At 38.5% G+C, this 14,794-nt stretch overlaps 1 protein-coding gene and 1 long non-coding RNA gene across 3 annotated transcripts; one reads left to right on the top strand and one right to left on the bottom strand.

Annotated features, from left to right (window-relative positions):
* Positions 1-778: 778 nt before the first annotated feature.
* Positions 779-14,279, bottom strand: LOC103458488 (beta-1,4-galactosyltransferase galt-1-like). 2 transcript variants are annotated; one of them, XM_081603375.1, is made up of 5 exons: positions 13,831-14,279; positions 2,945-3,550; positions 2,238-2,568; positions 1,981-2,156; positions 779-1,520 (listed from the first exon to the last, which is right to left on the bottom strand). In XM_081603375.1, exons 2-5 carry the CDS (start codon positions 3,517-3,519, stop codon positions 1,307-1,309), a joined length of 1,296 nt encoding a protein of 431 aa, XP_081459501.1. In that variant the 5' UTR covers positions 3,520-3,550; positions 13,831-14,279; the 3' UTR covers positions 779-1,306. The 2 variants fall into 2 exon arrangements, with proteins under 2 accessions (XP_081459501.1, XP_008397553.2); XM_008399331.2 differs by lacking the exon at positions 13,831-14,279 and having other exon boundaries at positions 2,945-3,631.
* On the top strand, positions 6,772-9,532 carry LOC103458457 (uncharacterized). Its single transcript, XR_532585.2, has 2 exons — positions 6,772-7,534; positions 9,189-9,532. It is a non-coding gene; the product is annotated as an uncharacterized LOC103458457 (long non-coding RNA).
* Positions 14,280-14,794: the final 515 nt, after the last annotated feature.

Consider the following 14,794-nt stretch of genomic DNA (forward strand, 5'->3'; position numbering starts at 1 on the left):
GTGGAGACACAAGTAAAGTCTGGTGGCCCGCCAGGCTTATAGTACGCTGAGGGAAACCCTGAGGTTAGTAAACTGTAATGTAAAATATCCAAGCAAAGGCTGAGGAGCTGAAAATGTTTCTGTGCATGCAGCAGGAAATCAAACAGTTAATTTCTGAACAGAGCTTTAGACAGTGGCCTAATGGTACAATTAGATGGATTCCTGCTGCAGCTTTAATTTGACATGAATATATTCAACTTATATGTCCTACTAGGAGTACAGTATGAAGACTGAACAAACATCAGATGAGGATACAAATATACATCTTCATGGTGTATCTTTAGATTTCCTCTTTTTATATAACCTGTTAAAAACATTCCAGGAAGTTTTCAGAACTTCCTCGAAACTTCAGGATGTTAAGGATCTGCAAATAATCTAGAATGCAGATAATTTGCTCTGCTATACAGAACCAATGACCCAGGTTAACAGGATATGTTACTTTCTATATGTAGTTAGAAAATCCACAAAATTAAGAGCGACAAATGCCATTGAAACTTAAGGTCAATTGACATTTTACAATTTTTCATCTGCCAGAGTAAGCTGATGCCGAAATGGATGGAAAAAACTTCTCTAAACTTTGCAGTTGTAGCAAATATTAAAGCAGCAGTACGTAACTTATAAAGAGAAGTGTCTTTTTGCATATTTGTTAAAAGTACATGAAGCGAGACATGCCATATACAACCCTCCTCCCGCCCAAAACCCCCAATCCCCCAAAAAATCCAAGGACACAGTAGCAGTTCAGTTACCACAGATTATCTTGTGCTGGCTCATATTCATACACAAGCTGTGGTGATAGTTACTTCCTGACAAACAAACTCAGACATCACATGCAAGCAAGAGACAAACAGTCAAATCCAAAGTGTTCAAAAGTAAATGGCAGCATTAAAAGGTTTGGTATCGACAATACATTTTTCAAGTTTCTAGGAATTAATTTCTGTTACTTGTGCATATAGCATTGACAAAATACCTTTACATGCAAACTAAGTCCAGTTGATAAAACAAATAACTTAAAAATCCCTGAGTCATTTATGAAAACAGAAAAAGGCGTGTTACACGTACGTGAATAGTTTAACTACCAGTGCACATGCACCACATAATTACATTGCAAAACTTACTCGCGTGTACTGGCTATATATTGGGGGAAAAAAAGTCTGTAAAAGTACAAAACAAGCTCCCTCTGAGGGCATGCATTCACCGTCAGCTTTAAGCTGCGAAACAGGATCCTCATTGCCTGGTCTTTCCTTCTGACCCCATCCTTCAACTTCTATTATAGGAACCCCAGATTTTCCAACACTTTGTCCACGTGGGGAATCAATTCTTCCTGAAAATCCCACAGCCGCTTGTCCACATGGAGCTCCTCCAGTTTTAGTGATTTCCGTAGGGCGACACGGACGTGAATGATCCGGCAAACGTCCAGCGGGACTTTGTACTTCTGCCCAAAAATTTGGAGCACTCCATGCACTGATGTCTGCTCAACCATCCTGCGGCATCGGTACACAAGAGTTAGATGTTGGTTAGGTATACAGAACAGTAAAACACACTTTAAATTAGTACTTCTCACGAGAAACCAGACTTTACTATGTCTTTATTCATGTTTGACTGCTAAACAAGCCTCCGGTCACTAGGTGACAGCAGAGTTCAAATTAAGACTGGCTGTTCAAGCCAGTAGAAGAAGTAGCCTATGAGAACAGAGTAATACTACCAGAACAGGGTTACACTATTGGCGGAATAAAGTAAAAAGAAATGATGATCAAGGTTCATTTACTCAGGTGGTACAGGTTACAAAAACATTTGAGAATCATTGTACAACATCCTGCTATGGTCCGAAGTGGTTGAGTATCCGTTTTATTGTCATTTAAAAAAAAACAACATATATTTAAATTCGGACTTTACCAATTAAATTTAAACATAAATTAAGACTGAAAGCATTTCTCGGCCTACCTTGGCTGAACGATCATCTTGTATGGATGGAAAATCTTTTGGTCAGGGTCTTCTCTGTAAACATGTTCCAGAATATTAATTCCAGGCACGCTGCTCCACTTAGGAAGGTGAAACCTGCCACTTGGTTTAAAGTGATGCTTGGGAAAGATGTGGTTCTCAATGAGGAACACTCCCACCTAAAAATGTGAATATGCTTCAATAAAAAGATGGGAAACGTATTTGGAAATACAAGCGCATTGCACTGATAAACAACCTACTTTTGGATGCTGCTTCTGCAGCTCGTCCATCAGAGACTTCAGGTTGTCATGCTGATACGGCATGATGATCTCATCTATATCGTTTAGCAGGACGTAGCGGGAACGCTCCATGGATCTGTAGATGCAGTCGTTGAGTGTGGTGAGCTGGCCAAAGTAGTGAATATCACCACCATGTTCCGAAAAGAGCCAGCCTCGCGATGGATTCATGTATTGGTCGATCGGCCAGGAAACTATTTCCACAAAGCCCTCCTGGCTGTAACTCTGCAGAAGACGGTCAAGGTCCGGGCCACAGCTGGTGTTGTAGATCACTACTCTGTTCACGCCGAGCAACCTTGGACAAAAAAGACAAAAATAAAATCACCTACTAAACTTTTTGACACTGCAGGTAAAGCAGCCTGAAGTGCTAAATGTTTGTGCAGCTTTGCAGCGACTAGGTGCTTCTTTCCTGCAGTAGGAAGGCAATCTGCACACATCATTTAAGAAAGATACATGTACAGGTCACCGTTTGTGAATCCAGTAGAAATTAGGTTTAAAAATGAAAGATTTTCTGACATTATGAATTGGTTTTTGATGTCAACTAGAAGTTTTAACCCAGAATTATTTTAGGTGAGTTTGATTTGAGGGTAGAAAGAGATCTGTGAACCTCAATTTCCCATTGTAAATCATAAACTGAGGTTTCCCCACTAGTAAGGATTAGGATTACTGACCTGTACATCTCTAGTGTCTGTGCAAACTGCAGCACATTGTTGTAGTCCCCAAACAGATTGGAGACGCACACAGTGAAATCCATCCTTTCCTCTGCTCCTCCGTTAGTTTTCTTGTTCCTTATGGGAAGCCAGTCAGCTCTATTCTCAGGCTCGGGCTTCGTCAAAAGAGTGACATGTGTGGCATTGCAGTTTTTAGGAATCCGGCACATGATGTCTGTGGTGACGAATGGAAACCCGAAGTTGTCAGAGTGTTGTAAAACTTTTGTCGGAGTGGTTTCACTCGTGTAGCCGGCACAGCAGAAAAAGCAGTGGAGTTCCTGGATGGAGTCTCTCCGAAATATCCCGATGAGGCGAATGTCAAAGCCCTGCGCTCTCTGATCCATGTAGGCCGAGACCAATAAGTGCTTGGTGTTTTTCAGGGGAGTTATGCTCTGTTTGGAGACTGATCGTGGACAAACCTCTGGAACAACTGGTCTCGGCTTGAAGCTGCGTGATCTGTTGCTAACAAAGACCGTGATTACGCATATGGTGATCAAGAGGAGGCAAAGGAACTTTATTCTGATGGATTTTGACATGGTGGGATGGGTTGCTGATCTCAGGCAGAACCTGGAATCAAAGGAAGAGAAAAAACATCAGGGCCATTCTGAATCTGTTATACAAATCAGGCATTAAAGGTAATTTTATTTATACAGCTCATTTTCAAGGCAATACAAAGTGCTTTACAAGAAATAAAAGGAAATACAAACAAAATAAATCACAGGAAAGAGGAAAAGAAGAAAAATAATCTAATGTTGAGCTGAAGTATGTAAACAAGGTGCTTCTGTTCAAGGTTGATAGATAAGTATCCTCTGGTCTGATTCCTCTTCTGGGTTGGAAGAACTGGAGTCTAAAAAGACACTGCTAATGTAACCCAGTGTTAAAAACACAAGTAAAATGAATAGATGTTGATTTAATATATCATTCCACAACGAGATTAAAAAGTATTTAAGTAAAAAATAAAAAGAATGTTTGTAAATATGTTCTTAAATATTGATAAAAAATGTGCTAAAAATCTTTTAAACCTGTGAAATATCCCTTTAATGATTGCTTTTAGTGACATTTTAAACAACCAATAACTGGCACCGTCTATTTCACATCAGCCAATCAGGTTGTTTGTCCCGCCCCTTTAACTGCAGCGCTGAGATTTAGCTCAGATTGCGTCTAACTCCCGTGAGAGCTGATAGCTGACGGTTGTCCCGTGAATCCCCCTGTAGGATTGTGTTAAATTCCTTGAAGAAACCTGGAAATCGGTAAGACAATGTTAAATTACTATCTCAGAATTCATAATTCAAAAATAGTGAATCTGTTTTTTTTAATTAGATCTCCAAAAGCTTCTAACAGCTGACGTCCGGAAAAATCCCTGGTAGTTATATAGCATTGAAGCATCGGTGAGTAATCGCACGCGCTCAGCCGTTGGCCCAGTAAATTCACTAAAAATTGGCTAAAATACCTAATAACTGTTCAAATTTAATAAAAAAATCAAATTGTATTATAAATGTTATATCATTATTATTGTGCATGTTGTATTTTTTCCATGTAAATTTACTTCTTTTTCTATTAGTACGTTTTAATATTTCAACGTTGTTAATGTGATGGTGCTGTGATGTGTTCTTATTACTTAGGAACTTTCTGCTCTCTGTAGGTCAGAGCTAATGCGGGTTTCTAATCCACATTTTGAATGTTAGATTTAGTGTTATAAATGTACTTTGGCACTTTTAGATTGAAATTTGAATTGTTGAATTGCTTTGTTGATATTAGCATCCTGAGTTTTAAGATACTTTACTTTACTTTGACCTTCTTCCAGGTCAGGTTTTTTTTTTCTTATGGTGCACTTTTGAAACATTGTGCCAGAGACATAAAGATCAACCTTACAAGAACTTGGATGGCGAGCCCCAGCCCAGAGGACCAAGTGGACTGGTAGACAGTGACCCGACTGGTCACCAGCTGTGAAGCATAAAAAAATATTTCACAGACATATTGGAAAGACTAAACAAACTTGGAAAGAATATTTGACAGATATAAAAAAGACCGGTTTATTTTATTTATTTATTTTAAAAAAGCGCGCAATTTTTGTTTATTTGTACAATATGGATCCACAAATGTTTATATTAAATTCTACTTTTTTATATACATTGTGTGCTCTCCTCTGTTGTTCACACCTAGGCTCCCCTGAATTTAGAATCTCCTGATCAGGCCTAACTTTCTTATACTTTTGTAGTGTTGGTATTGCCATCTACTATTAAAAGGTATTTAAAGTAACCCTTCTTGTGGATTACACTAAGGTAGTTTTTTCTAGATTCTAAGTTTTTCTAATCCCTGTTCTGGGTTCCCAAATAAGTGTTATGTAAGTAATCTCTGGACTTTCTAAGTGCGCTCTAAATTTGTAAAAAGTACCGAGAACTCCACAGTTTCTAAGTAATAATAAAAACTAAATGTTCCTGTTCTGGAATACATTTTTTTCTGGATTCTAAGTTTGTTCCAATTCCTGTTCTGGGTTGCACTAATAGGTGTCTCTGCATAATAATATAAAAATCAATCTAAGAAGTAAAACGTTGGTCCGAGTACGGTACATTTTCTAAAAAAGAAAATAAACTAAAGAGTGACTAATCAAATTCCTTTTCTGGGTTAAAAGTGAGTACTCCACAGTTTCTAAATAATAAAAGGGGAATGAAATAAAAAGTGGAAAGGTCACATTAGGGCACATGGCAACATTCAGACAAAACAAAGGTCAAAACAAAGATATGAGTGAAGGCGGGGACGTCACACGGCCATGAAACCACGTTGCTCAACCTCCCAGCAGAAGTCCGATAAAGATGTTATCCAGGAATGTCCTTGGGAAGGAGCGTTATGTTTACATATCTTCAAGGAGATTGGAAATATGCAGCCCAGGGGGCGGATCTACTGGGGTGGCATGGGGTGAACGAGAACCTCGCCACCCATGTTGCCACCCCCGCTAGCGACAATGAATTCAATAAATAATTATGGCAAATCGGACATTAAGCGCATGAAACTCTTTTTTCCGACAACTTTGAATGCAACACAATGTAACCTTATAAGTAGCAGGAAGTACAAGAGAAGGACAGAGCGCCAGCAGCATTGATGGACATTACTGGACTGGACATTACGTGATTTATCGTAAGTCACACATGCGCTATTGCTGTCCATTGAGTCAAGAATGAAGCCTCATGAAGCAATGAACCTTTCCAGCCCTTTGCAAAAAGGTTCATTACTCGATGCTTCATTCATTGCTCACTAGTGACATCTGCTGGTGAAACTGTAACAGCCTCGTCACTCAGTTGGATCATACTTCCAAAAATTAGTAAATGCAATATTGTCACAAAGTTTTCATCAAACTCATGTTTAGTAACAGGAGAATCAATGAAACCATATTTAATCGTCTTATGTTTTAATTATTAAAATTATTTGTAGCCAATCTAATCCTGGTTTATGTTGAATGTCAGTGGGTGTGTTGGGTTTTCTTTTATGTCAGACTGATTTGACAATAAAGACATTTGATGTTTTAGTGTCTTGGGAGTGCAGGGCCTGTTGGGACATTTGCTTTTTCTTGGATTTAGAATTGGCTCTCATCCCTTATATTTGGCTACATGTTGAATTTTAGTTCTGCAACAGGGTTAAATCTGTTTCTGCTGTGCAAGACTGATATATATTTGCCAATCAGACTACAAATAATAGGGGAACTTTGCAGAAGGTGAGAAATTGGGAGGTGGAGGGGTTAATTATTGTTATCTAAGAATTTTATTATGAGCGATCATCAAAGTATTCCCAGATATCAGATTTTCCTCTTGCTGGCTCCATTTCAGACAATTAATCAAGTTTACCAGTGTAGCACATTACAGCAGCAATGCAGTTCAAAGAGATTTACATCATAAAATCACAAAAATATAATTATAAAAAACAGACTGGCGACCTGTCCAGGGTGTACCCCACCTCTCGCCCGAAATGTTAGCTGGAGATGGGCACCAGCAACCCTCCCGACCCCAATGAGGGACAAGGGTGTCAAGAAATGGATGGATGGATGGATAATTATTTTAAAACAAAACATAATCTACAATTGAGAAAAGCAGTAACAAACATTACATTTTGATGAGTGCCATCATCAATACACATCAAATATGTTGGTCAATGTTCATTTTATTTTGGCTACTGAAGACAAATATCCTCCTCTGGTGCGAGACCAAAAGGACAACAACCCATGATGCAGCACGGCTCATCGCGCTTTTAATTTGAAAACCGACACGCAAAGTGAAGCAGTCACGTGACCCATGCAATGCGAGGCCTCGTTTGTTGCCAGTCACGTGGTTTTCAGCAAGACGACACAAGCCTCGAAGCGGGGCTTCATCGGACACGCCCCCTTTTTACTCGGTACAAGCCTCGAAGCCTGGATTCAGATAGCCCATCACTGTCCATTGAGTCAGGAATATCGGTGGTCAGGAAACTACTACAATCACGCAAAGAGTCAGAACAACGGACGCAATGTTTAGTAGTTAATTCAACCGTAGATAATGGTAATCAGGGCTTCAGATTTCACAGGTGAGGAAAACTTTTTAATTTAGCATAACTGTTGCTGGTCTGCTGTTGACTTTGATAATCTTAGCATGTGCTGCGCAATTCAGTGTGTTTTGGTTCCGTTAGCACTAAAACAGGTCAACCCGCCCACCACGTCATCAGTAGAGCAGCTGCTTAAATCAGCTAATCAACCACCACTGCGCTCAGGCGAAAACTTATTAATAATCACAATATAGACATTAAGCCTGACAGCATAATGTAACAGACTGGATGTTCTGTTTGAGTGTTTTTGCTACTTTTTTGTGCGGGAAATGTTTGGGGCCGATGGTTTTTCAGAGTGGTAGCATGAGAACAAATGAAAGTTTGATGTCTGTAATTGTTTGGTGAAAGAGGAAAATAAATCACCAAGAACAATCAATAAGTTTGGACATTGAACCTTCTTTTAAATGTGTTGAGAATCATGACCCCAGTGCCTTAGTAGTGACTTGGTGGAACGTTTATTGGATGTTTGGCTTGGCAAACAGTCAGAAGTGGTTCTGTCTAGTTTGGTTCTTCACCTGTTTATCAGCTTTATTGTACCTTTATTGTGGCGCACTGCAGCCGATGCAATTCCTAAAAACAAGCGACAAAAACTGAGCTAATCCCCTGTGTTCTAAAAACATGGTGATATTTATGACAGTCGTCAAACTACGGCTCATAAAGCATATTTAAAATAAAACGATTGACCAATATAAGTAGAAATTCTCCCCTTCTTGCATCTTGACAGAACTAACAGAAACTAAACTGTTTATAGATTTGTATCATGGAGAATTTATCAAATATCAGTTTTCTAATCTTTATTTTAAGTCGTATTTAATAGATATATCTAATAACAAATGATGGCGCTAATATTTTTGTGACAGATTTCTCCTTGTCCTGTATTGGGATAAAATAGTTTTCTGGACATAATGAATCACATAGCGACCAATAGGCGCCGTCCAGTCCAGTAATGCATATCAATTAGCAGGAGTATGAAAGACGTAAAAATAATTAACTATACTATATTAAGAAATTGTATTTAAGCCTCGGTGCTACATGAAGCTCATTTTGAAACAATGCAAGTGTAACCAGGATCATTTTTGTTGGATTCAGTTTTTATTTTATTTTCCATTTTGTTAGATTTATTTCATTTAAAGATTTAATTATTGAATTCCTTTCCTTAATGTATTCTTTACAAACTAAATCAAGCGAGAACAACATTGTTCTCGCGCGGTTTTAAAGTCACGTGACGGCTGCACGTCAGGGTCCTAAATTGACAGCTACTGTTTATATGGATGCAAATCGGCGTCCTAGGTAGAAGTCGCTGTCGGATTCTGATGTGTAGGTAGGCTTCTGGTCTGTTTCCAAAGCAGTTGTTAACTGTCATTCATCCAAACGTTGTAGCGATCACGGTTTGTCAAGAGGGAACTGGTGAGTGTTGTGTTCGGGAGCTAGCATGCTAGCACTAGCCTTCCCAGCTTGTTGAGTTGGTTATACACACCGATATAAATATAGCGCATTTAAACTGAAATGCTTACGGGTATAAAACACTGTTGTGTAAAAAACTGAATTTGCATAAGTTGCATTTAATTATTAAACTCATGTAATCATAAGAAAATACATGTACATGTGAACTGATTATTTAGGCCTGTTGACACAGGCCAGGTGTGTTGCAGACTCCCATTCAAGCAGTCTGCTTCAGGATCCAGGAAAAATCACGGATTGTCTGGTATCATGACAACCAGACTGGCGAGCTAACCAATTAGCGGATCACAGGAATACCACATCATCTTCCTATCAAGAAACTCTTCTGAATTGGTTGGAGATTCAGCCCAACAATCTTGGGCTCTGATGGAACTGGATTATTATTGTTATTTTTGCTTTTTCCCTTTCATCAACAAAGACTTGTTGACTTCCTTGGTTTAAGGAACCCTTCTGGACTTGAACTTGTGGACCAACTTGTATATATTGTAAATATTAATACAATTCACCAATTTCACACCATCTAGTTGTCTCTGTGTTTTTACAATTTGCCACTTCCTCCAGCAGACAAACCTAGTTTTAAGAATCACTTGGATTATTTCTTTAAATAATCCTAATAGTCCTAGAATGTAATACAGGTTACACAAGTTTAAAACAATATTTTGTGTATATATATATACTGCCACCCCTGTAAAAATCCCTGCCCCCCTCTTGCCACCCCATAAATATTTTTCTAGATCCGCCTCTGAGTGTATGCTAGCCAACAAAGCCACCTGTTTCGGTCACTTCTACCCACAATCGGTTCAGAAACGCTGAACTTAAAGAGCTGCACAATATGGGCAATCAAAAACTTTGAACCATGACAGTTTCTTTTGGCTTCTAATCCAGGCAGACATTAAGCATCATGTGACTAAAGTTTACTCCTGTATCAAGCTGAAAAGGTCCAGTCATGATACAAGACGAAACAATCATTTTAACAAGTGCTTTAACCCTTGTGTTTACAAATGGGGTCTAACCAACCCCACACACGTAAAACTTGAATCATTTGCCACAGTCCTCGCCTCAACCCATGTGGGTTAACTAAGCCCACATGCAGGACTTCTAATTCTATTGTTCAGCGTACCGGGACAAATTTCCAGCATGGCGTTTACCTGGACCTTTTCTAGTGTTGCGAGCATAAACGAGCTCTTGCCAGAGAAACGTTGTTACGACTCGCTTCCTCTGTGATCCACAGATCTGGTTGCACAGGATTCATCTGCCTGTTCCCCACTTGATACTGGCCCCAGATTCCCCTACTGCTGGTGACGGTAACATTTACACCCAACTACTCGTCCTGGGGTTCATCATTAAAACACACAAAGTAGAAATCATTCACATGTATGGCAGGTGACAGATCTAATATACATAGCAATTAAAAAATGAGTAGTAGTTCATACAAAATGTTGGTAAATTCATAAAATAAAAGATTCCATTTATGTTACTGTTAAAACATGAGCGAAGGCACAGTGTCTAATGAGGGGCAACATTGAGAAATGTAATAAACAATACCTCCAAAACTCAAGAACAGGAAAAACGAAACAAAGAACGAGGAACTAGATGTGGATCAGGGTAAGAAAACAGAGAATCCCACAGACAAAGGATCATAAACACACACTCTAGAATTCAAACGTTACAGAAAACCTTACTGCTTCTCAACACCTGCGCTGAACAATGAAAAAAAAAATTGAGCTTTTTGAGGGCAGATCAGGTGAAACACATGGAGACGTTAAAACTAGGACTAAAACCTTTGTGTGCAGGTTCTTCTTAATAAAGTAGAATATCTTAATTGTCATCTTATAAAAGTATTCAAATTTAAAAAAAAATCTTATGGGAGGATTTTGAACCATTACTGAAGACTATCAATCAATAATTCAATCAACAGACCCTACAAGTTCTGACATTCTTACTGGAAATCTAGCATGGAGATGTGTTTCACCCGAGGGTAATGAAGGTGAATAGCATGAATGAGTGTGAATACAATAGAAACGGGAGGCAAATAATTAACAAGAGAGAAACTAAAGAGGCATCTGCAATGCATTTCTGAAGACTGTAGTAAGACCACAGAGAGGAGTAGCTTCTTTTTTTCAAAGATTATCTGTCTGATATTACAAATAGTGGTGGTTTTAACAAAGATTAAGTGAGTAAAAAATTTTTTTATTAAAGTTATCTATTGCAGCTTTAAGAATACAAGCTTTTTCTTTGCTACAAATCATTTTATTTTGTCCTCCACTCCTAAGTTACCTAATTCAATTAGCCATGTAAGGATGGGGGAAAAAGTATTTTGAACTTTCGACAAGTACAGCAAATGTAGGCCTCATTTCTCTACTTCCTCCAAATCATTCGCTAGGGTTTGGGTAAACCTCAACCTAGTGTTTTGGGTAAAAAAATAAAAAAGACTGAAAAAACGCCAGTGTAACAGTTTGGTAACTTGGAAACTGTATCTCCGAGGAGGAGCTGCGCCTCCAAGGAGGCGCTCGGTCCACCCCGGTATTTTGCAGACCTGAATGGTTTCCATTAGAGATCGAAGGATTTCTAAAACATATCATTTTACGCAATACCGCCCCTTTAAAAATGGGAAAAACATTGGTGGGATAGCAGAGACCACACTTGTTGAAAATAAGGAAACTGGACTAAAAACAGCAACTTCCAACAGACGGAAGCTGCATCAACAACGAGACTAACCGAACAAAAGTCGTTACAGAGTTGATGATGACAGAACAAGAAAGGAGGCCTGACCTTGTACTTGTTCTGACAGCAAATGGGTTATGGCAGTATTTCCTCAGGGTCCACAATACCATGTTTTATACGTTTCCCTGCCGTCTCACATCTGACTAAAATAAATGAATGATTAACAGCCTTCAGCAGCACCTGATGCAATCATCTGACACAGGTGAGCTGGAGCAAAGACACATCTAAAAGAAAAAGTACTCTGGGTCCTGAAGAAGGGGTTTGAAAAACACCTGAAATATTCACTCAGATATCAGTCATACAAACACTAATCATACCTACATCTCATATGTATTATGAGATGTGTTATGAGGCAGGTTAGGGTTTTGATTATACTTTACAATCTACACCTTTGTCTCCCCTCCTTATTGTTAGTTCACCCTCTGATTTTTTTCAGCCAAATGCCTAGGGCATAACACAAACGCACAGCTATCAAACGTGTCGCATAGAAGAAGCAAATTTCCTCAGTGTACAATGTTTGCAGTGGATTTGCCTCTGTGGCTCCCTGCCATCTCACACATGTTCCTGCATGTTGTGAACAACCTGGCTCTCCACATCCTGATGACCTTGTTTCTATATGAAAACACATCCATAGCAAAAGGTAAAAACTCCGTACATCAAATAATGGCTACATCAAGTCCTCACATCTGCTCCAAAATTAAGACCAGTACATGTCTGTAAAAAACAAGCATTGCTAAAGAAAACTGGAAGAAATGGCAACCATGCACTGAGATTACAAAAGAGACAGCAACAGATACAACAAAGATGTAACGTATATTTAGAGGTTGTGGTTGATTGTCCAAGTCACAACCTCAAGATACACAGAATTACTCTCATGATCAAACTTGGAAGATGCCACTGGTAGAAGAACTTTGTCACTTCTTTGATTATTGGATGCTATTGTGAGAATGATTGATAATCAGAGCAAAAATATTGCATTTTAAATGTCTGAAATGAATCATTTCTAAGTTGATCTTGTTCAACCCTGCTTTAAATGTTATATTTGTCCAGGAAGTCAGAACTTGTAGGGTCTGTTGATTGAATTAATTTGGACACCACTTTCAGTTTGTTCAGTGTAGAGTTGCAGGCACTACGTTTAGCACTGATTTTAGATGAACTCTTACACGTATGTCTTGTAAAACAAGTATGTGGTTTTTCCACTACAAGTGTATGTTTTGGCTGAAGAGAGAAAAATAACTCTTTTTAATAACTTCACTTTTCAGACTCTCTGGTAGAAAGTCTTTGGAGGCATTAGCCACAGATTAGAGTGACAGCTGACAAGTTTTCCACCAAATTGGTTCTGGAACTTGCTCATTACCTGAAATATGCCCAAAGACATCAACTGTTGACATGAATAAAACTATTTTCATCCAAACAGAAAAAAACAAAAAGAGGGAAAATATTAAGATATCCTGTACTTTAGACTCAAATCCAGAGATAAAGTATTAGCTTAAGGACGTGCAATTTATTTGATGCATTTAACTGCTCTAGTTTCAGTTCTCTTCTCCGAATGCTTCCTCTCAGATAATAAAAAAAGGCTTTTTAAATACTCCAGTGAGAATTTGAAAAAGAACCACCGCTTCCTCTTTTATTGTTCCTCTTTGTCGTACCAAGGTTGTGACTTGGTACGACATACAAGTGACTTGGTACGACACACAAGTGACTTGGTACGACACACAAGTGCATGATACTATAAAACTTAGTTTCAAGGGTTTGATTGTACACGTGTGAACAATAAAATTTATTGTTCAATTAAAACCCAGTTTAGCACGTATAGAGCTAAACTGGTGGTAATACAATGGCCATTTAATAGTTTTTTCATCACCGTTTTATAAAGGATGCGCATTATTTTACTGTAATGAAGCTAACAATTAAGATGCCAGGATTTCCCGAAGTTTTAAACATCTTTAGTAAATACAGGACGAAAACCAGATCGTACTAGTTCAAACCGAAAAGGGCAAAAAAATATTGACATTAACCACAGCATTTAGCTACACAACCAAATCAATTCAAAAATGAATTCGCCCACATAAAAAAAAGGCTTCATCACTTACCCGAAGCTGAGACTGCAGCCACTGCTGATCTTCTTCCTCTTGAACTAGCAGACAAGTTGCCGAGAAAGCGGCGATGGACTAATGATTAATCGATTTCCTACGAGTTTACCCAAGAACCTCCTATTTCGTTTAGCCGTCATCCACTCCAACCAGCCAGCCTCGAGTGATACATAGACAGCATGCAGCAGTATCCTTTAGTCCTGCTGAGAAAATAAACTGGTTCATCCCGATGCGCCTGCACAAACCTGACCTTTCCAGATCTCCCTGCGCGATAAAGAAATAAGGGAGGGAGGAATAAAGTAGAGAAAAAATAAATAAAATTGCATTCAATTTCTTTTATTTTAGAGCACTCAAAGCTGCATGGTGAAACCAGACAAGGCAGAGCCAGTAAGAGAGTCACTCCACGCCTCTTCCTTTCTTGAGTACTCTGGGAGGAGGATGGCCAATCAGCAACCTGCATTATGAAACACGCTCTCTATGTAACATATAAAAAATACCAAACGACGTGCTTTAAATGTTTCAAGTTGAATCATGTTTGAATAAACTGTTTTCAATGGATTAGATTATTTTTATTTATGTCTTCCTAAATGTTCTACTCAAAAAAATAGCACAAAAATTGAAAATTGCGGGTATAGTTAAGAAGTAAAAAATAAAATCTAAGCCAACAGAAAGCGGTACGGTGAAGTAAAAAAAAAAAAAAAAGCTCAGAATAATTTATGATCAGGAAACTAGGAAATCCAATGATTAATAAATGTTAGGAAAGTGGTTTCAGTGACTGATGGATAACTGGTGGTCCAGAGAATAAAGATACTGGTGACATCTAGAGGTACTCTCTGGTAAGTACTACACTGTTATGTTTAAAAATATAATCCTTACGAATTCATAACAAAATATGAATTTACAAGAAAGAATTTCAAAGAATTGCAAAGAATTAAATGTTTTCAAAGAGTGAATTAGCCCCAGC

Source organism: Poecilia reticulata, chromosome 22, assembly GCF_904066995.2.
Source record: "Poecilia reticulata chromosome 22, P_reticulata-male-v2, whole genome shotgun sequence".
Taxonomy (NCBI): Eukaryota; Metazoa; Chordata; class Actinopteri; order Cyprinodontiformes; family Poeciliidae; genus Poecilia; species Poecilia reticulata.